Here is a 25,446-nt window from a genome sequence, read left to right as displayed (position 1 = left end):
CAAAAATTACACTTCCATTGCCAAGAGTGTAGTTTGTTTTAAACTCAAAAGCTGTCCTTGCAAAGATGACATCCCAGAAGAGCATTTGTAGATTTTAAAAGATCCCATTTATCTTTCCTAGACTTGGAATCTGATGTCAATATTGGCTTACAACTATCTGTGGCAGATTTGTGATTTTTTTTTTTTTGGAGGGGAATGAGGAAAAAGTAAAGGAGAAATGGGGACTTTTTTTTTCTCTTGGCTTAAAACCAAACATTCAAGGCTCATGTTCATTGCCTTGAACGTTCATTGCCTTTGAATGAAGCCTCTGGTGAGCAGAGTTGTCTTTGCAAGCACTGCTCCGTGGTTCCCAGGGTCTCCACTTTGCATCACGGGAGCTGGCTGACATTATTCAGGGGAGTTGTTGACTGAGGGAAACGTGACTTAGAACTACTCCCCACCAGCAAACTGCCCATCTGGGACTGTGTTGAATCCACGTGGCTGCTGCTTCAAATGTGGGGATGTGGAAGGTCAGCTCTTGGACAGAAAAGAGTCATTTTCATGGTCATTGCGGGCACTGCATGGCATGGATCTGGATGCAGAAGCTGCTGGACGAGACATCCCTGAGCCATGAGACATCTGTATGATCCAGGAAAGCATTTGTGGGCCCAAAGGAAAGACTTGTGTGAATGTCTTTCAGCTCAAGAAGGTAAACTCTCAGAAGAATGCCAATAATGGCATGAACACAAAGGACCTTGTGAATCGGGTAATACAGAATCCCCGTCCTATTCAGTGGAATTTTAAAAAATAAAGCATACAGATCTCTGCATATATTTTTCTATTTCTAACATTGATTATGTGTGTTGAAATGATGTGAGAGCCTGGTATCTCTTTGTGGTCATTATTTGATTTCATTCTGGGTTATTTGACCTCCAGCAGATCTAAAAAACTCAGGTATAAAAAATTACTTGCCCAGGGCTTAATTTAGTGCTCCATAGATAGAAATTATAGAAGAATCAAAATTATAGAAGAATAAAAAAATCTAACTGTAATAGAATTCAACTATGTGTTTATATATTTCATAACAATAACAACTGAATTTTCTTGATCTCTTCTATGGTTGTCACGCAAAATCAACTAAATTTTCGTTTAGTGATATCTAGATGGAATTTAAAATAATAAAAGCAATGAAATGCAAATGCCTTGATAAATAGGAATTATATCTGTGCTGAACTTTTTAAAAAATATGAGCATGACACACAATCAATTGAATAAAATTTTGTTTTGGTGTGAGGGCAAAATACAACATTTGAAAGATTCACATGTAAATAGACTGTAAATCTACATTACTTGATAAGTAAGTAGGAAAGACTTCCTGTATCAATGGAAAATCATTTACATCTATTCTGGTGCGTTTAAGAGCCATAACAAAGTTCTTAGAAGGCTGCATTTTCCTTGATAGGATAAAGAAGTCAGTGTAAACATAAAGCTAAGATATTCATTGGGAAAGATGATGAAAAATAAAGCAGTTACAATGGCAACTTCCACAGATAGTTTTACAGCCCCATATTAATATAACTCATTCTTCAAAAATGAGCCATTCCAATTTCTTACAGATTTTGAAATGTCCTCAAGCATGTTCTCCAGAGCTCTGAATTGCTCATCAAACACTTCAAACTATAGATAGCTATTGATCAAATAGGGCACATTCAACAATTACCTCAGTACCTGGAATCTGCTACAGACTCACACTATATACACGTGAATATGACCATTCCACTTGGTTTTCAAAAGCCCAGTTTTTCCTACTACAGTCATTTCTGACAAGATTTGAGATCTCCTAAGCAGATTCCCAGAATGAAATAAGTCTTCACCAGGGATGCCCTCATTGTCATACTGTCAATCCATTCTAATGCAATATTAGAATTGCAAATACAGGTTCACAGTTTGCAGAGCACTTCAGTACTGGATGTTCTGAGACTCAAAACGCTTGAGAATTAATTCCACAGTTTAGTGAAGAAATATTTTGTCTAAGATCCATGTGGTCAAAATAATATCTTCAATCAGCTATATCCTATTATTGTGAGTGCATTGTGTTGTAAATGAGAAACATTAGTAGTTTTCTCCAGAGTAATAGAACCACAGCAACACTTGAAGTCTAGTGATCCTGATACCATTATCATATTTATTATTAATGAGTATTCATAAGACTAAGTTGTCAGTGTCCACTTGCTTTTATTTCCATCTTATAGCCCTTCCGGTGTCATTTGTAAGGCCATCATAAGCTAGTTTTTGGAAACCTACATCTTTTTGTAATCATTGATTCACAACTTCTCAGTGTAATTTGTGGGTGCCTAGGCCTGAGAAGAGGAGTCTAGAAGGACTAGTGATGTCAACAGTCTGAGAATACAAAGGAAAGACCTGTGTGAATGTCTCCCAGCTCTTGATTTGGTTAATATTTCCAGACTCGAATTTCTACATGGATAATGGCACTATGTGAAATTAAAGAAGAAGGAAATGAATTCAGAGAGTAGGAGTCTTTCAGAAGCTTGTGACAAGCTTTTAAAAATTCACCACATTTACGAAAACACGGTTAACCATTGCTCTGTTAATTTATGTTAATACCTTCCTATAATGGTCTGAATTCACATGCTTTGCAAAATGAGCAATTTACCAACATAATTAGGATTTTCTTACATTCATAGGAAACAATTTGCAGTTATTTTAACATACTAATATATATACTTAGCAGCAACAAGCTAAAATCCTTTAAAATATTTTCAAGGCTGCATTTTTACTTAACTCTTACTCAATGTTCTTGAGCTAAATAGTATAAACCTACTGTGGTTTACCGGTCCTTTAGCTACAATTTTCTTTGGGGTTTTGGCAGATAATACGATATTGAGTTTGACCTTTGATCACAGTAGGGCTATGGAAAGTCTGTGAGACCTTTTGGGGGCAAGACAGGTAGATTTATCATGAGTGATATTAGCACAGGTTATTACGAGTACATTGAGTTTGTAATATATAGAAAAATTAAAGGGCCAGCTCTGCTGATTAATATTAGCTTAAACAATGAAGTCATATTAGAGTTCCTTTAGCCAACTAATTGATTTGTAGACAATTCAGGATTAAACCTAAATAGGTTTGATTCATTTAAGTCCAAGAAAAGGTTACTATTGTTAGCAATCAAAAAGTACTCTCAAAAGAGGAAAAACAAAAAAGAGAAGTATTACCAAATATTGGGAGCTTTTAGCACAAGCTAGGACAAAAAAAATGGTGGTTAGGAGAGCTAAGCTAAATCATCTATTCTTTATGAGTTTCTTGATATAAAATGTACTCCCTAATGTTGAGAAGCAACAATTTAACACCAGTCCACTTTTTGTTTTATTTCTTATCCCATTTATTTTTGATTGGATGTTCACAACCTAATACTTCCAAAGGCGACATAGAGTAGTTTTGCCCTTGCGAAGGGGGATTTTTGTGATTTCTGCTTTTTATTTGGCGCCCTTGGCATCGACATTCCTGTTTTCCCAGGACAAAAAAAAAGAGAGAAAGACAGAAAAAGAAAGAAAGAAAAGAAAAATTACTTTAATGTTGAGTTATGGCCCATTCTGATTTCCTGAGGTTACTACTAATGAAAAAAATAGTTAACATTAAGAAAGAGAAACTATGAACTATAAAATTTATAAAAGCTTTCTTCCTTTATTGGGCCATATCAACCACTAAATAATGATGCAATGTCAGCTTATATCAGTTAGTATATAGACTGAAATGAATAAATAAATAGTTAAATAAGTGGGCAAGAAAATTCATATAGTTGGATTAAAGATGGCTTGGTGTTTTTTTTAACCTGGGCGATAATAAAATCAATTTCCAAGATGTTGTATCTCCTAAAATAAAACTGAGCTATGTCACAATGATATTGTAATATTTTTCAGAAAGAATTTTTAGTATACGTAATTAAATATATACATATGCACATATTTTTAACTTTATCCTCTAAATGCCTAAAAATGTCCTGTGAGGCAACTCATAGAAGTTCAGGATATTTTAATGTGATTTTTAAAAATATTAAAATAACACCAAGATAGAATTTATCATATTCTTAGTTGTTGTATTTCATTCCTGAATAAAGGATCTGTTTCGATTTAGTTCCATTACTGAAATAAAAGTAAAAGGTTAGTTATGGTGTAATGGGGAATATATTTACTTTGCAGACAGACACACTTATTTAAATCTGGCTCTGCTACTTAACAATATGACTGACCTTGAGCAAAGTGCTTAACTTGTTTGAAGCCACCTGTAAAACAAAAAATACCTACTTTATCAGCTAATAGTGTTAATAAGAACTGCACAAAGCTTGGTACATAACTGTTCAAAAATATGTTTTCCTTTCTCCTATCCACAAGGCGAAATGAGATCCTAGAGTGGTAACTATTGTTATATACCATATCATATCATATCATATTATATTATACTCTATTATATTATTATATAAAACAGCTTTTGTATTTTTGATATGGTCCTTTATTTGTTGTTATTGTTAACAGCTTTACTGAGATGTAATTCATATGCAATATAATTCGTCCACTTAAAACGTACACTGCAATAGCTTTTAGTATATTCACAGAACCATGCATCCATCACTACAATTACATTTATTCACCATGATCAATTTCCTATTTTCATCACCCCCAAAAAGAACACTCACTCCCCTTTGTCGCCACGCTCCAACCCTCCCATCCTATCCAGCCCTCGACACTCACTAACCTACTTCCTGTTACTGTAGGCTTTCCTATTCTGGACATTTAAAATGAATGGAATCAGACAATATGTGGCCCTTGATGACTGACTTTTTTCCCTTAACATGACGTTTTCAAGATTCTTCCAAGTTGTAGCATGTGTCAATACATTCCTTTTTGTGGCTGAATAATACTCCACTGCACATATCTACCACATTTTAGTTATCATTCTTCAGCTGATGGATATTTTGGTTGCTTCCACTTTGGGGTTGTTAGTAATAATGCTATTATGGACAAGTTTTTGTGTGGACATGTTTTCATTTCTCCTGGGTGTATGCCTACAGGCAGAATTGCTGCATGAATGGTAACTCTGTTGAACCATTTCAGGAGTTTTGACTGTTATTCGAAACATTAGCAACATTTTCTATCCCTACCAATAGTGCATTAGAGTTCCAGTTTCTCCACATCCTCGCCAACACTTGCTATTGTTTGTTTGTTTTAAACAGCTCTCCTAGTGTGTATGAAATGGGATCTCACTGTGGTTTTGATTCGCCTCTCCCAATGGCTCATGATGCTGAGCATCTTTTCACATGCTTATTGATCACTTGTATATCTTCTTGGGAGGAATGTCTACTCGGGTCCTTTGCTCATTTTTAATTGGGTTATTTGTCTTTTTATTATTGAACTGTAATAGCTCTTTATATAGTCTAGATATAGCTCCTTATCAGATATGTGGTTCCTTTCCCCCCATTATTTTGCTATTTTCTCCCCTCAACATCCCCCAACCAACTTAGTATGACATATTCACAACTTTCATTTTCTCCACGTGTTTTAGAAATTTTAACAAAATTGTTCCCATTCTAAATTGTCCACATTCAATGAAATGGCACACACCTTTGAATACGTTTATAGTGCAAGGTTTCTTTGTCATTGGGATTGCTCTTTTCATGCTGTTTAAATACGTCAAGTATTTTGTAGCAATTTTGGCTAAAAGTCTACTATTTATATGAGTAGTTTTAAAAACCCTTAATTATTTGTGCCAGTTGAATTTACACACGCACAAATTATTTCCAAAAATATTTCTTTAAACACTAGAGCAGTGGTTCTCAACCTGTGGGTCGCGACCCCTTAGGAGGTCGAACGACCCTTTCACAGGGGTCGCCTAAGACATAACAGTAGCAAAATTACAGTTATGAAGTAGCAAAGTAGCAACCAAAATAATTTTATGGTTGGGGGGTCACCACAACATGAGGAGCTGTATTAAAGGGTCGCGGCATTAGGAAGGCTGAGAACCCTGCTCTAGAGCCATTTTTGACACCAATTTCTTGCTTAATTTTTTTTTTTTCTTGTAGCTCCTGTTAATTCTTTCCCTTCTCAAAATAGAGAGAGCTTCACTTGAAATGATGTCATTTTTGGCTGTGAAGCTGTAGCCTATGCAATACCACATCTGGAGTGGAAGGAAAGGACAGACAAAATGTTCCTTCCTGGGGACGACAGGCCTATTTCAACGGAGGTGTGTGAATTATTTGCACAGTGCACACAGCAGTTGGTGTATTTGTTGATGATATTAATGAGTTCTCAAGATCCCATTTTATAATGCAAGTTTGAAATATTAAAGTGTTTCCTTTGTAATCCTCTCAGGCAATATAATAATACGTTACATGTCTGAGGTGTTAGAAAATGATTTACACAAGCATTTCATATATATATGATGTCATTCATATGACTTGGAGGTCTGCATGCGGTGATAGAGAAAAAAGGATGAAGGGGGTGATGCAGTGTTTCTCAAAGTGTGGCTCAAAGGTCACTGGGTCATCTTGACATCCTGGTGAGATCACGGACTAACTGCTGGACCCAACTGCAGCCAAAAGGAGCGTGATACAGGGGCTGAGCCTGACAAATCTGCATTTTATTTTATTGTTTCTTGATTAATTCTTAGGTGGGGGCGGAGAGAGAGAGAGGTTGATTTGTTGTTCCACTTATATATGTATTCATTGGTTGATTCCTGCATGTTCCCTGACCAGAAATTGAACCTGCAACCTTGGCATATGAGGACGATTCTCTAACCAACTGAGCTACCTAGCCAGGGCCACAAATCTGCATTTAAAAATAATTGTTTCAGATGACCCCAATTTACTCTAAAGTTTGACAACCACTTGTATACTTAAATAAATAAATAATAGCATAATATGCCTCAGAATGAAAAATACTGCGAGAAAATTATCCCTTTGATCCAGTTCCTCGCCTTTTCAAAAAATCTCAGAATTGTTTAGTAATGAATAGATATGTCAATGATCTAGCAGATTCCCTTGCCCAGAGCAGGTTCTGAATAAATAGTAGTTATTATTATTATTTATTTTTTGTTAATCCTACCTGAGGATATTTTTCCATTGATTTATGTTAGATAGAGTGGAAAGGAGGGAGAGAGAGAGAAACATCAATGTGAGAAAGGCACATTGATTGTTTGCCTCCTGCACACACCCCTACCTGGGCTGTGGATCAAACCTGCAACTCAGGTACATGCCCTTGACCAATAATTGAACCTGTGACCCTTTGGTCCACAGGCTGATGCTCTGACCACTGAAACAAACTGGCCAGGGAGTAGTTAATTTTTTTTTCACCACACATTTGGGCTATTCTCCTCAGAGTAATGGGTGGTGATGACATTTATGTGGTGGGAACAGTGTTGGCAAAGCAGCCGGGATAATCATGCTGTGTGAATTATTACTATATCTACATAGAGGGCATGAGTGGGAGTAGCAATAGGTAAATCTGGGAAAGTAGGACTGGGCTGGAAAAGAAGACCATACACTCAGAGTATAGAGTTGGGATTTGCCACAGGAAGTCATGAAGTCATTGAAGGGTTATTTTTATAACCATTTTCAAGCATCCTCAAAGGCAGAGAGCCTAGTATGGTGAAGCTCCATAGACACATCACCCAGATTCAATAATTACCAACATTTTCCACACTGATGCATCCACCCTTTATTTTGCTGGGGGTTTTTGTTTGTTTGTTTGTTTTTTACCAAAATCTTTTAAAGCTATCCCCAGCTTTCATGTCATTTTACCCTCCATACCTCAGTATACATCTATAAAATACATAGCCCTTTTTTTTTGCATGATCAGATGCCTTTATCACACCTAGAAAAGTTAGCAGCATCCTTAGCTTCATCTATAATCACATCTCCCCAGTTGTCTCAAAGTGTCCTTTCACAGTTGATTTTTAAAATTAGGCTCCAAACACAATCTACACGTGACAGTTGGTCAGTAGGCTTCTCAAATCTCTTTAATCTAGAAAAATACCCTCCCCACATCCTTGCTTTTTATGGCATTGGCTTATTGTAGAACCCAGGTGCTTTGTTGACATAGAATATTCCACATTCTGCATTTGTCTGTGGGCTTCTCTGGGGTGGGGATGGTCATTCCTTTCCAATAAGTGGATGTTTGCTCTGGAGACATATTTAGATTCCAGTTCAGTGGACACGAGCCCTTTGTAGGGGTGTTGTGGACTTCGTAATCCATCACAGTAAAAGACACACCAGGTCTGGCTGCCCCACTTTTAGTAATGCTAGTATTGGTCAGTTGTTTCGAGAGGTAAAAGCTTGATCCCACTGTGACAAAGTTCCCCATCACCTTTCAACTAATTAGTCCAACCAACTGCCTGAATCAATTCTTTCACTAGGGAGTATAAAATAGTGATGTTCTGATTCTAGCGTTCCTTTCATGTTTATGGATTGGAAGCCAAGTTCTGGATGTTAGGTGTACTCATTGCTATTGGGGTGTTGCTGGTCTCAGGTACCCTCAGGAGGAAATATATGTAGGCATACACAGAGACACCCATAAATTTATTTCTCTATTTGTCTCTATATATTAAAAACCATGAATTTTCACTGCTACTTTAATTCTAATCTAACACCGCAGGGTTTGTTCTAGTGTTCTCTCTTTCCATATTTGTAACTCCTCTCCCACAGTGAGAAATCTGGCTTCCATTACGTTTAATAGATTTATTTACTTCCCCAGTATGTAACCAGTTTCCCAACTTCATGGCAACTCCTCTCATGCGTGGTATCTTCTTCCCCTTCATGGGTTCTGACATCTCTTGTCAGGGCAACCCTCCATGTAAACACGTCCTGCGCAGACTCTCACTCCCCACATCTGGCTGGCTCTTCCCCCACCCCTGCAAGGATGCTTTTCTCAGGTCTGTTGAGCTCCAAAATCCAGCACTATGCCCCCCCTCCCTACCCTCAATGCATGGATACTCTCTCTATACTAATTGGGCTTCAAAAACCCCCAATGGGCCAGAACTCTGTATGAATGCCCTCCTCCCCGCTGAGTCTCTGACACCCAAGGACCACTCTCCTGCATGGATGCGCTCCTCACCCATTAAAGCTGCGACGCCCCTGCCAACCAGCCCTACTACACAGAAGCCCTCTTACCCCTGCTCAGCCCAGAGTGGCCCCTCCATCCTTCTTCTGCCACAACTGGCATGGACCTTACTGCACCCCACTAGCTTGCCCTAGGGCTAGCACGGAGTATGCATCAATACGTTTCCTTTCATTCTCAAAAGTGTCCTGCGTGCACAGTAAAGTATATAGTCAACTTACGTATAAGTCAACCTGGAAAGCTTTTTTAGGCGTTTTTTTCATATGTCCCGAGGGCAAAATTTTGTCTTTTCTGCCACTCCTGGTTATAGATATTACTGATGGTTCACTTAATATTGCTACCATCTGCTTTATTTATAATAGTGAAAAATATCAGATGAACTTCAATTTCTCTCAGTAGAGGATTTATGAAATATATCATAGTTTATATGTATACAGTGAAATACGACGAGGTTCTTACAAAGAAATGAGGTAGATCTATAATACTGACATTGAAAGATATCTAAAATATATTGTTAAGCAGAAAAAAGCAAGGTACAACACAGAGTTTTAGCATGATCTCATTTGTATGAAAGAAAAAAACATCTGCCCACAGATACATGTGCAGAGACACAGTCATGGAAGGACATGACACTGCTATAGTAAGGTAGGTTATTTTTTCTTGGCAACTTTTACTTTCTACTTTATACAATTTTGTATCATTAAATTATATACAAAAATCCTGGACTTCTATAATCAGGAGAAAATAATAGAAATGCTCTTTGAAAATAGGTTCACTGCACCTGAAAAGGACTTATTGTGGGCATCAGTGTTGTCTGATTTTCCCAAAGATCGTAGGTTGGAACCTAATCTTGGGGATGGTGTGAATGTGTGTTGGGGCAGGGGAGATGGGAGGCAGAAGAAGAAAAGAAAAAGAAGAAAGTTGATGACTTGGTTTTCCTTGAGCTATTCTTAGGCTCTTTCATTTTTCCTTATAATAAGAGACTTGCCTGGTCAGCTGGGTGTCCTTACAGTAAATTTAAAACATAACTCTTAGCAAAAGGAAAATGTTGACCCTTAAGGAAATGACTTAGTTTCTAAGAAATGGTGTAGCTTTTCCTGCTCAAAGTAATATTAGTATATAAGGGACCTAGTTTTATATTTTAGTCCAAATTAATTTTACTCTTAAAATAATTAAACAGTAATGCTCTCATTGATAAGGCCTAAGTGTATTTTATAGAGATCTTTTAGAGAAAAGCACTTGAAATGGGGACATGTCTATTTCTGGGAAGTAGCTATGTGCATAAAATGGGCTATGACTGGTGATAGCTCTTTTTTCCTGCCCCATTCCCCTAGAGTTTATGTATTTTATACTCTCCATTTCAATTTAAGACTACGTTATTTCAAAAAATTACATATACACCACACACGCGCGCGCGCACACACACACACACACACACTCACACTGCCTTATTCCAAAAAAGATTATGGCAATAGTGCCTGTCTGGTCAAGTACACCTTTTCTAATTGGCCTCCCCCGCCCCAGACACACACTTCCCACCAGCACACTTTTAATAAGTACTTCTTTAATGAGCACATTAATAAGCATTAACAGTAATCTGCTTAGGTCTAATTTTTCATTACACCATAAGTTTTTCTCTGATTATAAATATGAGAAATATATATTTTAGAAAATCTTGAAAATACAGAAACATTATAGAGAAAGAAAGTCACCTGTTAATTCACCATTCATTAGATAGCACTGTTAACATTCTCTGTTATCTGTTCCATTCATTTTTTTTCCTATGCCCTGTTTTTATTTGATTGTAATGATATATTGTCTTATTTTACCTTTTACATAGAAACCTTATAGTATAGGCTTCTCCATGTTTTTATAAAGCTCTCCATAATTCTTAATGACTATATGGGATTCTGCCATATGCTATACCATAATTTACTTAACCTTTTCTGCTTTTCCCTATTATAAATCATGCTATAATAAATATGTTCACATATAAAAAACATTGTGGGTTTTTTTTTGAAATTTAGGTTATTTTCTTAGAATTACTTTCTAGAAGTTGGGTGAAGATGAACATTTTCAAGGTTCTTGATATATATTACAAAAATGCTTTTCCGAAAGGTTATGCTGCTTCATTTATCTAATAGTATTGCACATAAGATGATATTTTATTATGATCCCGCTTTGTGGTAACTCTAAGGACGCATATTAACATCATAGTAGTATCAAGAGAAAAAATTAAAAAACCCATAATATTACTATCTTACATAATATTACTATCTTATATAAAAATGTCTTAAACTATTTATTATTATGTGAAGGAACTAATATGCAAATAACAGAAAACAATGTACAGAATGAAAAATATTACTTAATTTTTATTTGTCAACATAATGACAGTACGTAGCAGTATACCTTTTTTACTGCTAATATGTCAAAAGTATAAAAATCACCGTAGATATTTAAATAAATGGAGTTTAAGGTTAATGAATTGACAAGACAAAATATAGTTGAAATCAACCAATATGAAAAAAATATACACAGGTAAATATTTTACAACTGTTGTTTTTTGGACAAGTTTAATGTGAATTCAACTATTTTAGATGCATTCTTCTCCCATTTCTCTTTTCTGCCTGCACTTTGCTGCATTCCCTAAACTTACTGAGGCATTAAGCAATCTCACTAAGTGTACTTAATAAAATTACATTTGTAGAATAGCTAAGAAAAATGTGTACTAATGGTTCCTTATATGTTCTAATAAGGCAAATTATTGATCACAGGTTTTACATTTTAAGTATTGATAAGGTGAAAATTTCAGTCCCACGATTTATGAAAACATGAACTAGAAATGCTGTTAATGTCACAGCCTTTCAGAATTCTCCAGGATAGAGTAGCTGGGTGGGGTAGGAGGGACAATGAGAGAATATTCAGCTTGGCTATACATTTACAGACTCAAAATGCCTAGAATAATTTACTCTGTTTGATTAAAATTATAACTTCATTCCACTGAAAATATCACTTTCAATATTATATTCAGAGAAGTATATACATTTATTTGATAATAATAATTAGCATTTATGTAGCTTTTAATTGCCAGGCACTTAGTACTTCATAAGTATTAACTCATTTAATCAGCACAGTAACCTATGAGATAGGTACCACTAGTCTGTGTTTTACAGGTGAGGAAATGAAGGCATGGAGAGGCTAAGTAACTTCACCAAGCTTACCAAGTAGTAAGTGATAAAGCTGGTACCCAAATTCAAGCTGTTTGGTTCCAGTGTCTGTTTTCCTAACCACTGTGCTCTATTATTTTATTTCAGCGTTACTTCTTATAAAATTTTAAAATTACAGACTTATGTTTTCCTGATTTTAGAAGTAACAAATTTAAACTCAAATATATTTGGGGAATTTCCTAAGGTACCAGGATTACAAATGTTAATTAAATCCCCTGAAAAAATTCAAAGATCGAAGGTCCATCTGTCTTTTTTAGAAGACTAGTTGGCATAAAGGAAGGTAATTTTGTAATTCCTAAGGGCTCTAAATGTCCCTCCTTTAATTGAGTTTTCTGATAGAAATGAATTATTTGACATCCTGGAGCATCTTCTGTGCTAATTTTAATAGCTGTAGTGACATAATTCTATCTTAAATTGTATTAATTGACAAAAATGATATGGAGTTGAATGCATGTTTTCTTGATAGAAAATCATGAAAGGGAGAGTTAATTGAAAACAGAAACAAATCTTAACTGGTCAAATTTAGAGGGAAAAAATAATGGGCTTCTCATTTCCATAATTACCTGGTGAATCCATAGAATAGTCAACAGCTGTTTTTATCACAACCCTATATTTGTGTCAAGGATATTCTGGAATGGGGGAAAAGGTCAAATGATCAAATCTCAAATAATTTTTCCTCCCCTAATGACCTAATATTTGAGGTAATAGAAATTATGTGGCAGATGTAGTAGGGAAGTCAGAAATCAATATTGGTACTTGGGATGTGGGTGTCAGAAATATTGGGATGTAGGAATCAGAATGAGATTAGATATCAAACTGTTGGCACATTGAAATAGAAGTTAGAATATAGGAATCAAAAACTTTGGGATATAGGAATCAAAAATAGCAGAGTGAGGGTATTGAATATTTTAAAATTTAGGAGTTGAGCTTTGGGGATGAGGATTCATGGGCTGTGAATGAGCAATGAAAATCAAGAACAGAAGATGTAAATAGTCTGATCATAATGGAGTAACTTATGTTGGATTACACTTCCCACTGAAAACAATGCTAAAAACAGGACAAATATATATATATATATATATTTGATAATTATAATTAGCATTTATGTAGCTATACACCCACACACACATATTTAACAACATGTATAACAACTATAAATAAATATGTTTAACAATAATGTTAACATATATTAAAACTATATACATATACACACAGAAAAAAAAAAAATATATATATATATATTCAACTATTGCTTGAAGGCAGTAGAGAACAATAGATAAAGGCAGGATTTTATTGACTTTAGTCCTTGAAAGCGTGAAAACACTAACAGCAAGATTCATATTGATTTCCGCTTTCCCCTCCCCACCCCAGAGCATTTTTCAATTGGCACAGGGGCAAAAGAACTAAATAGCCAGCAGCAACCTCAATTCAATAGGAACAGAGATGGAAGTTGGAGAATAAAAGCAGGTGGGAGTCGAGGGACAAAATTCTAAAGAAGAGGAAACTACAGAGATGTGAGCCCAAAAATCTGTGTACAATTTCCCTTATATCATCTGTCAGTTCTTAAGCTACACATGCACAGGGAAAGGCTTTAAGAAACTCAGGAGAACAGCGGCAGTTGAACAGAGTTAAACAGAGATTTTAGCAGCTGCTCAGTATTGGGGAAATGGGAGTTAGAGTTCAAGCCCTGTAAAGTAGAGGGGCCTTAGTAAGCATCCTGGGTTTTTAGTTGTAAGATCTAGTAAGGACCATGACCTGGGAATAAGGGAAAAACTGAAAGAAAAAACAAAAACCTGAATTTAAGAACATAAAACCAATCTTCAATAAGATTAAGGTGATTCACTGGTATTCTATCTGCCCACTACAATAAAAAAAATTGCTCTTTCTTCTCTTTGGAGAAATCTGGTATCATTCAGAGCCTCAACAATATTTCTTCCACACTGTCAGTCAATAAGAAATTATGAGGCATGCTTAAAAAATTAAAACCGAATACAAAACAAACGAAAACCCAGGAGGAAGTAGAGGTGATTCAGATATTGGAGAAATCAAATAGGGGTTTTCAATAACATAAATTACATTTTCAAGAAATTAGAGGAAAGATAAATATTTCACCAGAGTCTTGGAATCTACTTAAAGAATGGAAGGGGAGAAGTCAAATGAAAATTCTGGAACTAAAAATAAGAATTCAATAGAAGGGTTGTATAGCAACTCAGACACAGCAGAACAGATTCTACTGAATAGGCAACCAGTCAGTAAAAAATATGCAGATTAAAGCACACACACATACAAAAAGGCAAAATAAAACAAAAAGCAAAAAAGAATGAAAGACATCTGGAATACTTAAAAAGGTCTAACACACATGTAATTGGAGTTCCAGAAAAAGAAAGAAAGAAGGGGACAGAAGCAATACTTGCATAAATCCTGACTGAGAATTTTCAAATATTGATAAAAACAAAACAAAACAGATTATATATTTAAGAGGACTTATGAATCCCATGTAGGATAACACATACACAAACACTCACTCACACAAACATACAATTACTACATCACACTCAAACTGCTGTAGGCCAAAATGAAAGAAAAATTGTAAAGCATCCAGGAGTGGAAAAAGAAGACACAATACCTTCAGAGAGGCAACAATCAGGCTGATGGCCAACTTCTCAACCGAAACAATGGCAACCAGAAATCAAGGAAAACACATTTTTTTAAATGCAAAAAATAAATAAATAAATAAATAAATAAAAGTAAAAAGTCAAAATAAAATTCTATACCCAGCAAAACTATCCTTTAAAAAAATGTAGGTAAAATGAAGAGGTTTGCATGTTAATAAAAGCTCAGCAGATGTGTCACTAGTAGACCTGAACTACAAGAAATCTTACAAGAATTTTCACACTAAAGTACAATGATCCCAACCAGAGCTATCAAACTTCAAGGAGAAATGAAGCACATCAGAAAGGAGTGACTTTGACCCACTTTTGCTCAAATAAATTTTAATTTCAATGGAATAATTTGGTTTAAAATATAAGTTCATTTTAGATGAAATATAGACAAGAAGAGGTGAACTATAATTTTACAACTCAACACCATGTAGACGCTATCAGTTTAATTTTAACCAAAATAAAGTTTAAAAACAATGAAGTTGGGCTCTGGGAGCCAGGGGTCAAGGAGAGTGGTTATCATGTAGGTGTCAAAGGTTATGGCTGATTGTGTCAGGGCAACTGGGCATTTAGGGGACATTAGAACTGTGGAGATGGGGAAGTCAGACATGGGCATTAGTTGTGCTATAGGTGTTAGGGGTCAGGAATCTGGGGGAGATGTATGGGGGGGCAGATGGCTGACTGTTGGGTTGTGGTGGTCGCGTCTCAGGACAGGGGTATGAGGTAACAGCAGTTGAAACGAGTGCAAAGGACAGTTGAGATTCCCGCTCCCCAAGCCCCGCCTTTCTCGGCCCCGCCCCACCCCTCGCCCCGCCCCACCCCTCGCCCCGCCCCTCACGTCAGGCCCCGCCCCGTCCAGCGCCTCGAACGCGGAGGCCGCGCGGCTGAGGCGTAGAGCGAGCGAACGGCGCAGGGACCCCGCGGGCGGCTGAGGTTTTCGCCGTGCCCGCCTCCGCTCCCTCCCCTCGGGCTCTCGGGGCCGCTGGCCGGCGCCGCCTCCCGGGAAGATGGCGCTGCACTTCCAGGTCAGTGCGCTCTGCGCCGCGGGTCCCCGCTCCGCCGCCCCGGGAACGCGGCGGGACTCTGGGGTCTGGAGACTGAGGGCCGCGGACGGCGGCGGAGGCCGCGGGGCCGCGGACCGGCGTCCCGGGCACCCGGGCACTGGCCGGGGATGTACCCCCCGGGCCCGAGGAAGGGGCGGCCCGAGCCCGGGGGAGGCGGTGCGGGTGGAGGGGCGAGGCCAGGCGCGGGATGCGCGGACGGGAGGACCCGCGCGTGGGGCGGCTCTGGCGGCGCCCGGGCAGGTGGGAGCCCGGCCCGGCCGGACAGCGGACAGCATTCCCGCCGCGTCGCTGCCGCGGCTCTGTCGTCAGTTAACACAGTTGGGACGGAGCTCGAGAGGGGCCCTGGGTCCTCCGAAGGAGCGGCGCCGCAGCTGGACCCGAGCGGCCGGGGCGGGCCGGGGCTGTCTGCGGGGGGTCGCGAAGGAGGGCTGCGCGGCAGCCTCGCCGGAGCGGGAAGCCCGGGCCGGCGCGCGGGCAGCGCGGCGATGCTCAGGATGCTCGAGGCGGGAGGCTCCGGCGTCTCGGGCTGCGCGGGCGTGTGCCTCCCGTTATTCATTCGCCAAACACTTGCAGAGCCCCCTCCTACTGTGTCTCAAGCACTGTGCAAAGTTCTGGGATAAAGGATGACATCATTTTACCCTCCTTGCCCGCGCCGAATTCTGGATGATTACAGTGCATGCGAAAAATGATGTGATAGAGTTAATCGGGGGCTATCATGGGAACCTGGAAGAGGGGCAGCCCAAGTGTGCGGCACAGAGCTGCTGTGCTGCTCAGACAGGCGATGCTTTGAGCTTCCATTTGTCCACTTGTGTGTTGAATTCCTACTTGGCTACGCACTAAAGATACAGCTCCAGCAAAACTTTCTATCTGCTCCCAGGGCACTTGCAGTCTAGTGGGTCTTGAAAGTAGGAGTTGGCCGGGTGAAGAGGAAGGGAAGAGTGTAGAGGCAAAAGGACAGTGTGAGCCAAGGCAAAAAAAAAACACAAAAAAAACGGGAAGAATATGGCACACTGCAGGAAGTTCCCTCTGGCTGGAGTGTGGGGTTCATGCAAAAGGGAGGGAAGGTTGTGGGTGACGGGAGGTGACTTGGGAGGGGCAGGCAATTTCTTGATATGATGACAGTGTGTCTAAGTGTCACATCCCCTTTGTAGACTTCTTTGGACCCCCTGTGGTCACACTTATTCCTTATTTCTTTCCCCAAAGGGTCTTTTCTTTGCAACCAGCCACTCTCATGTCAGGTAATTGACAGCTCCAGGGTGTTATGGATTAGGAGGTGGTGAGCCCCACACATTGCCTTTTGACTCATTGCCATTTTAAGGGTCTCCCGGTCAAAATAATGTTATTTATTATCACTTTGTAAATACACCCCCTGGGAAATTTTCACAAGAAGAATCTCACTGGGAGGATTTAGGAATTGTAAATAGGTAATCAGATGTTCACAGTTCAGATGTAAATCTCAAGGGTAATTAAAAACTAAGGTGGAAGTGTGGAACATTTTCAGACTTGGAAAGATGATACATAACAGTAAATCACTCTGTCCTGGAAGGTGTCTTCATACTTAGGTGGAGTGTTGAAAATTAGCTGCTAATGCCAAAACTGCCTGTATTGGTTTTCTAGCAATGTATTTATTTTACAGCAGCTGTGGACAGACCAAAGGTGGAGTTGGACAAATAAAAGATCGACTAGTTTGGGGGGCCAGAAAAAAGCTCCAAAACTTCTCAGTTTGAATTCTTTCCAGTCTATAGGATCATATTGTTGTCCAGTTAACTCAGGAGCATTTATTAATAATAGTAACCTGTGCTTAGCATTTTGAATTTTCATATGCTCATTGTAGATTTTGAGACCCACAACTAACGTTAGAAGCGTGCATATATGTATATATTTTATTTCTGAAGACACTGAGTCTTAGAACAATTGTGACTGGCCCGAGGCTATAGGGTTTAGAGTAGACCTAATAACTCATAATTCCATGTGCTTTCATACCCATAATTTACTGTCACCTCAACAGAGTAGCTAGTCAAAAATTATGCTGTTAAAGTGACGAGTAAAGAAGTGCATTTGTGTAAAGTGAGGTTAGGGCACTGCTCCATAATCTTTTTCACATCATGGCACACATAAAAAATGGTAATTATGTGGCTCATTGACATAAATTGCCCACAGCCAGAAGCCTGCCTGACCACAGGCAGATCGATATCAGGCGTACCTATAACCCATTTAAGTTACATGTATTCTGGTTAGGAAGCTTGAGTTAGGGTACTCTGTCCCAGAGGAAGTAATAGATCTAGATGATCTGAGAGGAGACAATCCAGACTGGGTATAAGGGACAGAGTGAGGAAAGTTAGAGTTGGGAACAAGCAAGATGTAGGCTAAGTTCATACAACAAAGGCACCTTGATAAGAATCAAGAGCTAACATTGGGAAAAATTTAGGGACCCTAGTTGGTTGGGTTTTTTGTTTTTTTTTTTGCTTTCAGGATTGTTCCAGGGACTAGAGTCATGCTTTTTAATACTCAGCCAGACTATCTGATTTGATCTAGATGTGATTGTGGGCTATTATATTTGATGGTAACATGATGGAATGGGTGTTTAGGAATAATCATCCTGGCAGTATGGACTTGAAATGGAGGAACTAGACACAAGACCAATATGGCGTTTTATAATTATCAGTAACTAAGAGATTATTTACACTTTATTGTGGATCTGCTGTGTGCCAGACACTGGATTAAGTTTTCTCTCATATTTTCTATCTTAATCTTGACAGTTATTTTCAAAGGTGGATATTATTTCAAAATAATATTTTTTTATTTCAAAAATGAGGTTTAGAAAGGTTAAATACTTTGCTTGAGGTCACTTAATAAGGAAGTGGCAGATTCCAAAGCGTCCACTCTTATTCCCAAAGAAGCCAGTGGAGACTCCAGGGCACTGGAGGCCACAGTTAGAAAACATCGTTTTATTGCTTTACTGTCTATGAATATCATATAGGGGTGGTCAGTCTGAGTCTTTATTTTAAAATAATCGATAGGCCTTTATGATAAATTAGGTATGTGCCTGGAATTAGCCAAACTAATTTGAGGTTTGAATGCACAGTTCATAAGACTGCCCTCACTTCTGACACCAACTGCATATTTGGGGGTTTCCCAGAACCCACCCTCAGGTTTGATAGTTTATCAGAAGGACTCAAGGAATTCACTGAATACTCGTGATTGCAGTTTATCACCAAGAAAGTAACAGATTAAATCTGATTTAAAGCAGAATGCATAGGGCAGAGTCTGGGGGAATTCCAAAACAAACTTGTTGTCCTCAAGGCATAATACTCTCTAAGCATATATGTGTGGCAATATGAACTGAGCATTGCAAACCGGGGAATCTGGCCATGATTGATTCATTGCCCACATGATTGATCTCAGTCTGTTAGGGAGACTGAAACTATGTAATTCAAAGTCCCCACCCTGAAACATGTGGTTGGCTTTTCTGGTGTGGCCAGCCCCAATTTAAAACTACGGGGTATTCCTCTCTACCTCTCATTCTGAACAAAAACACTGGTATCAGGTGTGACATAGATTATCTTCCAGCATCTGAGGGCAAAGTGCAGATTTTTCTTTGAACAGGGCCAAACTCTTAATTATACAGGATGAACTAAGGAGAATGAAGAGCCAAAGATAACACCAAGATCGTAAATCTAGATTTTGGTCTTGACCTCTGACGCCACAAAAGAAAACAAAGGGACACTTGAAATGGAAATCTGTGGGAAATATATTCAGTTCAGTTCCTGACATTTTTGGGTTGCTTTCAGCATCTTTCTGGATTCCCAAGAGGAAGACATTTGTAGGCAGATATAAAGATGGTGAACAGACAGAGTTGAAAGCATGGACTAGGCCATCATCTGCAGATCGATGGTGACTGAGTGAAGGGGAACAAATGACAGGGCAGTGAGGCGATAACGTGTCAGTGGGGCCTGTAGACTTGTGTTTGTCTCAAAATTGACCATTTGCTGTATGTTTGATATTGAGCAACTTACACATATATATTTGATCTCTCAGCCTCAATTTGGGTGTGCTAAAATACATACTTTGCAGGAGTCTACTTTTCAGGACTGGTTTAAAAAATAAAAGATGGAAATACTTTTGGAAATTATAAAGCACTAAAATAGTACTATCCAGTTCATTGCAGAAGTAAGAGTTATAAGAGGTTCAGGAATAAGTCTTGAGGTATGCTCAGGGAAAGGTAGTAAAGGGAAGAGGAAACAAAGAGTTTGTGGGAAATGAATAACTTCAAGATAAAGTCATTTTCTATTAGTGCTAATCAAGAAGCTTAATTCCAGAAGGCAGAAAGATATAGGGAAGTAATGAAAAGACTTTTAAATTGAATTGAGGTAGGATTTTCGTGGTTTATCGATTAATTTTTTTTATTATTAGGGGATTTCCCCCCTAGAACAAAAGCCTTCACTTTTTACCTTTATTGAAGTATAATTGACAAATAATAAACTGCACATACTTAAACTGCGCAGATAGATGAATTTTGACATGTATGTACCTGTGAAACTATCACTGAAGTCAAGATACTGAACACATCACCCCTCAGAAATAATGCCTCCTCTTCTCCATCCCCAGCCAGAAACCACTGATCTGTTTTCTGTCAGTACAGAATCATACAATCTGTGTTCTTTTTGTGTGGCTTCTTTTGCTCAGCATTTACCTGTTGATAGGTGCATGTGTGGGGACTACTGTATAGAAAGAAGTTACCTCATTTAGGGATTAATTGTATGTCAAATGCAAAGGCCAGAAATAAATCCAGAATAACTTGGAAGATACTTGTTTAGACTGTAGGCAGGAGTATGTCATTGTCTCCTAGGCTATGGAAATTGGGTGCTGCCTGTTTATATTTGATAGTTACTCTATAAGAGTTAGGTGATGTCCAATTCTACTTGTTCTACCCTTTAGTTATTTAAATAGGCTTCTAATGTTGATGTTAAGCCTTGTAGAGGATTTAATAACTCAAACCTGATTTGTCAAATGGAGAAGTGAGTCATTTCTTGGAGGCATTCTCATGTTAATTATACTCCCTGACATCAGTGTATAAAACTAAGATGTAAATTTATCATTACACTGAAAAATAGTCTCTATAGAGAGATTCTTGGGAAAGTCGGATGCTGATCAGAAGATTGCTTGGTCAGTGAGCTACCACCACACTGTGAGTTTAACTATTTAAAATGTTTAGATAATGCTTTTCCACCAGAGTAAAGATCTTTGTGTATGTATCCTTTTCTCTGGAAAGATTTAGTATGCCAGGCATGTGTTTAATTGTAAAAATTACAGTGAAAGAATAATTTGATTCCCCCCCCCTTCCCTAATCTTGGGAAGAGAAAGTTCAAACCTTTCTTTCTTTATGTTGTGCTGCCTTTAGTTGTTAATAATTTGAAATACCTTTGGGGATGATTGGAAACATTTTCTACTTAAACAAATAGTATTTAAATATACTCCAGACTTTTTCTGTATTGAGGATGTCTAAATCAGTAGCAAAACAGACAAAATAATTTACAGAACTTTTCCAGAATCTTTCCAGATAAATTTACTTAGGTACCATTGAATTGATTAATATTATTATTTGTATTAGTTTTCTAGGGCTGTTGTAACAAATTGTCACAAACTGGGTGGGTTAAAACAATAGAAATGTATTTTCTGTGTGCCAACAGAGTTGGTTTCTTCTGGCCTTGAGGGAGAAACTGCTCTACGTTCTTCTAGTTTCTGCTGCTGCCTGTAGATACATCACTCCATCTCTGTCTCCTCCTTCAGCAGACCTTCTCCCTTGTGTCTCTGTGTCTCTACATCCAGAATGTCCCTCTCCTTTCTCTTATGAATCATTAGATTTAGGGCCCATCCTGAATCCGCAATGATCACATCTGAAGATACTTTATTTAAGGATTTGCAAAGACCCTATATCCAAATAAGGTCACATTCAAAGGTATTGGGGGTTAAGACTTGCACATATCTTTTAGGGGGATACAATTCCATTAATTATAATATTTTAGGTAATATTAATAATAAGCAACTAGCCTTTATGGTGTATACTGTGTTCCAAAAGTGATATGTCTTTGACCTATTTAATCTTCCAAACAAACCTATGAGGTAAACACTGTTATTAATCTCTCCTTTTGTTTTTAAACAGTTGGGTCTTGTCATGTCCTGGCCTAGTTCTTTTTGTACTCAAAGGCTGTTTCTTCAAAGACTCTTAGATGTAGATGAATGCAGCAAAGTCAGTTTATTATTAAATTATTGTGGGTATTATCAGTTTTAAAATTCAGCCCTTCAAATGTATTAGATGAAGGAAGACTTCTGAGCTTGATCATGAATTATGAGAGGGAAAGGGGTAGCTCTTTTCACTTTTGTATTTCTTACTCTTGGAGAAACTATGGGAATTCCTATGTGTTCGTGAACCATAAATTCTCGATGCATTTTAATATTATGAACAGTATGTAGTAGTACTCAGTACTCTGAGGACTTGTTGGACCAATATGGGGTGAGGTGAGAATGTTTAAAATGTTTAAAAGGACCTCATTTGAGATCATTTATTTTATTTATTTTAATTTATCCATTTGAAACCTTTCTTTTGTATTTTTATTTTCACTCTAGCAGAAAATTCCCAAGTCTGGGATGTTGGGCTCTGACCTGGATAGGGAAGTGGAAAAAGCCATAAAGGAGCTAAGAAGTAGAGAGAAGTGAAAAGAATAAGGGGAGGTGGAGAAGGTTTTAGTGTTTCTTGTCTATTCCTATTAGGCAAAGATATATGCATTTGAGGGAATGTTTGGACTAGTGTGGCTGTAAGGCTGCCATATAAAAATTCAGGCCAGAAAGGACACAAAATAACATTTCTTTCTCTGCCCACCTGATGTTGAAATCTGTGCCAATTGTTGTTTGTCTTCCAAAGAGTAATTCTCTGATTCAAGTTCAAAGGGAAGTAGTTTGTTTTAGTAGTATGTCATTAACAAAAATTCTTTTAAGGTGAGAAGAATGCTGAACCCATTTTGAATTTTTTTTCAGGTTGTAGCCATGTGCCCTGTATCTTCACTTGAGACTATATTTATAAACAGAATGAATTATTCTTTGTGCCTATGAAGTAGGAGCCTGCAACATAACTAGTTATTACACTGCTAGCAATAACATGAGTCAAGTCATAGTTCCTGAAAACATAACATAGTTCACCTACAGCACTGAGTCATTAGTTCAGAAGCCCCAAGTCAGCATATATTTATAATTATCTTTTCTTTTTTTTTATAGCTGGAGCCATAGAAGCTCTACAGTTTGAGAAAGAATGTAAATTGATGTCATGTCTACAGCTTACCCATAATCCCTCCCACCCATCTGTTTAGCTTCATTTGGCATCTCCTCCTTGCTGTCCCTTTACCTGGCACACTGACTTTTTAGTGCCTTGAAATGATTAAGCTCTGTTCTGGGCCCTGGTAAATGTTTCTCTGCCGGGACTGCTTTCTAGTCTTTTCTTCTGGTTCACCCTTTCAGGTCAACATAAATGTTACTACTTCAGGCAAGCCTTTTCTAACTCCTTGGATCTGGCAAGCCCCCCTCTTTCTATACTCTTACTTTTCCATCATAGAACTGTCATTTAATAATTAAATAACTTGGATTAAATGTAATTAAATAACTTGTTCACCACTGTGACCTCTAGTAAGTAGTGGTAGCTCAATAAGCACTTACTGAATTGATGAACACAGGCATGATATTTGCATCTGTTTGCTTTGATTAATATATTTATCTTATTTTTTTCCACTCAAGTAAAATATTATTTTTTCTTTTCAAGAGTTTGGCAGAATTGGAAGTATTATGTACTCATCTCTACATTGGGACTGATCTTACACAAAGAATAGAGGCTGAGAAAGCACTCCTGGAACTTATTGACAGCCCAGAATGTCTCAGCAAGTGTCAACTGTTACTAGAACAAGGAACAGTAAGTATGTGATAACAGTGACTAATCATGAAAGATAGTAGATAACATGTCATTATTAACAAACGCATGCAACTTAGCAGTGGTGACTGATAGGTATACCACATGTCGAATTGGAAAGCCTGAAAGCAAACTGAGAGACGTTTGGCACGAAATAGGCATGAATTGAAATGGTTTCTTGATTCCCCTTGGCCCGTCCTTATGTATCGCACCAGTAGACGAAAGTTACATTTTTAGAAAGTGGACTGACAGCTTTAACAAAACAAAACAAAACAAACCTAAGGTGGGAGAAACCGATTGTAATTGACTGAAACATGAAGGAATGGGTCAGAGGAATGCTGGCTGCCTCTTGCCTCCTCCCTCCTAGAGTTCCATAGCCATCCGTTCTGCAATTGTTTAGCAAATACTTAAATGTAAAAACCAGGGGCTGTATCACCTACTTGCTTTGTGTTTGTGCATTGAAGTGACTCAGTTTAGTGGGGAAGGCATAGATGTATAAATAAAAAGCTCTGAAATAATACGGTAAACGATACAATGAGAGACTATGGTCTAGAGCAGAAGTCAGCAAACTTTCTGTAAAGGGTCAGATTGTAAATATTTTAGACTTTGTGGGTCAGGAGACAAAATCAAGGATATTTTGTAAGTATGTCTATAAGGAGAGAAAACAAATCTCCACAAAGTTTTATTGATGCAATTTAAAATATAATAATTGAGTATAGTTTTTTAAAAAAATGAAGGTCTCCTAATGAAAATAATGGCATTATCCTTTTAGGGATTACATTTTGCTTACCAGGTGTTCAGAGTTAGTATTTCCTGTCATTAACATTGATTGAAAATGTTCTTATGTTAATACTGATCTGTAATGAGATTTTATATATTTCATTTTTGAAAATATATTTTTACACAGATGGGTTCTGCCAAATATTGATATCAATCCATGGGCATATGCTTTTTCTTTTTTTTATCCTCACCCAAGGACATTTTTACATGTATCTTCAGATAGAACGGGAGGGAGAGAGGGAGGAAGAGAGAGAGACACACACACATGGAGTGGCTGCCATCCACACAACCCCAACCGGGGCCGGGACCAAACTGCGACCAAGGTACATGCCCTTAGTGGGAACCGAACCCGGGACTCTGGTCCGTGGGCCGATGCTCTAAGTGCTGAGCCAAACTGGCCAGGGCGGGCATATGCTTTTAATTAAGCACATTCATCACTTAGAAAGCATTTATAGAATTCTATTAAACTTCTCTTGATATTTGCCTTTTAGAATGTAAATAACATTGCAGATTAGTCATTTTCTATTTTTATTTTGTTTTTATCCTCACCCGAGGATATTTTTCCATTTTTTGTACAGATAGAGTGGGAGGGAGAGAGAGGAAGGGAGAGAGAGAGAGAGAAACATCGACGTGAAGGGACACATCGAGTGG

At 38.1% G+C, this 25,446-nt stretch overlaps 1 protein-coding gene across 1 annotated transcript in view; it reads left to right on the top strand.

Annotated features, from left to right (window-relative positions):
- Nucleotides 1-21,948: 21,948 nt before the first annotated feature.
- Nucleotides 21,949-25,446, top strand: part of LOC118616554 (ran-binding protein 17-like) — an 87,954-nt gene continuing 84,456 nt past the window's right edge. The window contains exons 1-2 of the mRNA XM_036242148.1: nt 21,949-22,020; nt 23,872-24,018. Coding sequence (XP_036098041.1) covers nt 21,949-22,020; nt 23,872-24,018 — 219 coding nt within the window. The remainder of the gene's footprint in view (nt 22,021-23,871; nt 24,019-25,446) is intronic.

This window comes from Molossus molossus, unplaced genomic scaffold (assembly GCF_014108415.1).
Source record: "Molossus molossus isolate mMolMol1 unplaced genomic scaffold, mMolMol1.p scaffold_m16_p_4, whole genome shotgun sequence".
Classification (NCBI taxonomy): domain Eukaryota; kingdom Metazoa; phylum Chordata; class Mammalia; order Chiroptera; family Molossidae; genus Molossus; species Molossus molossus.
This window is presented reverse-complemented; position numbering and strand designations above follow the sequence as displayed.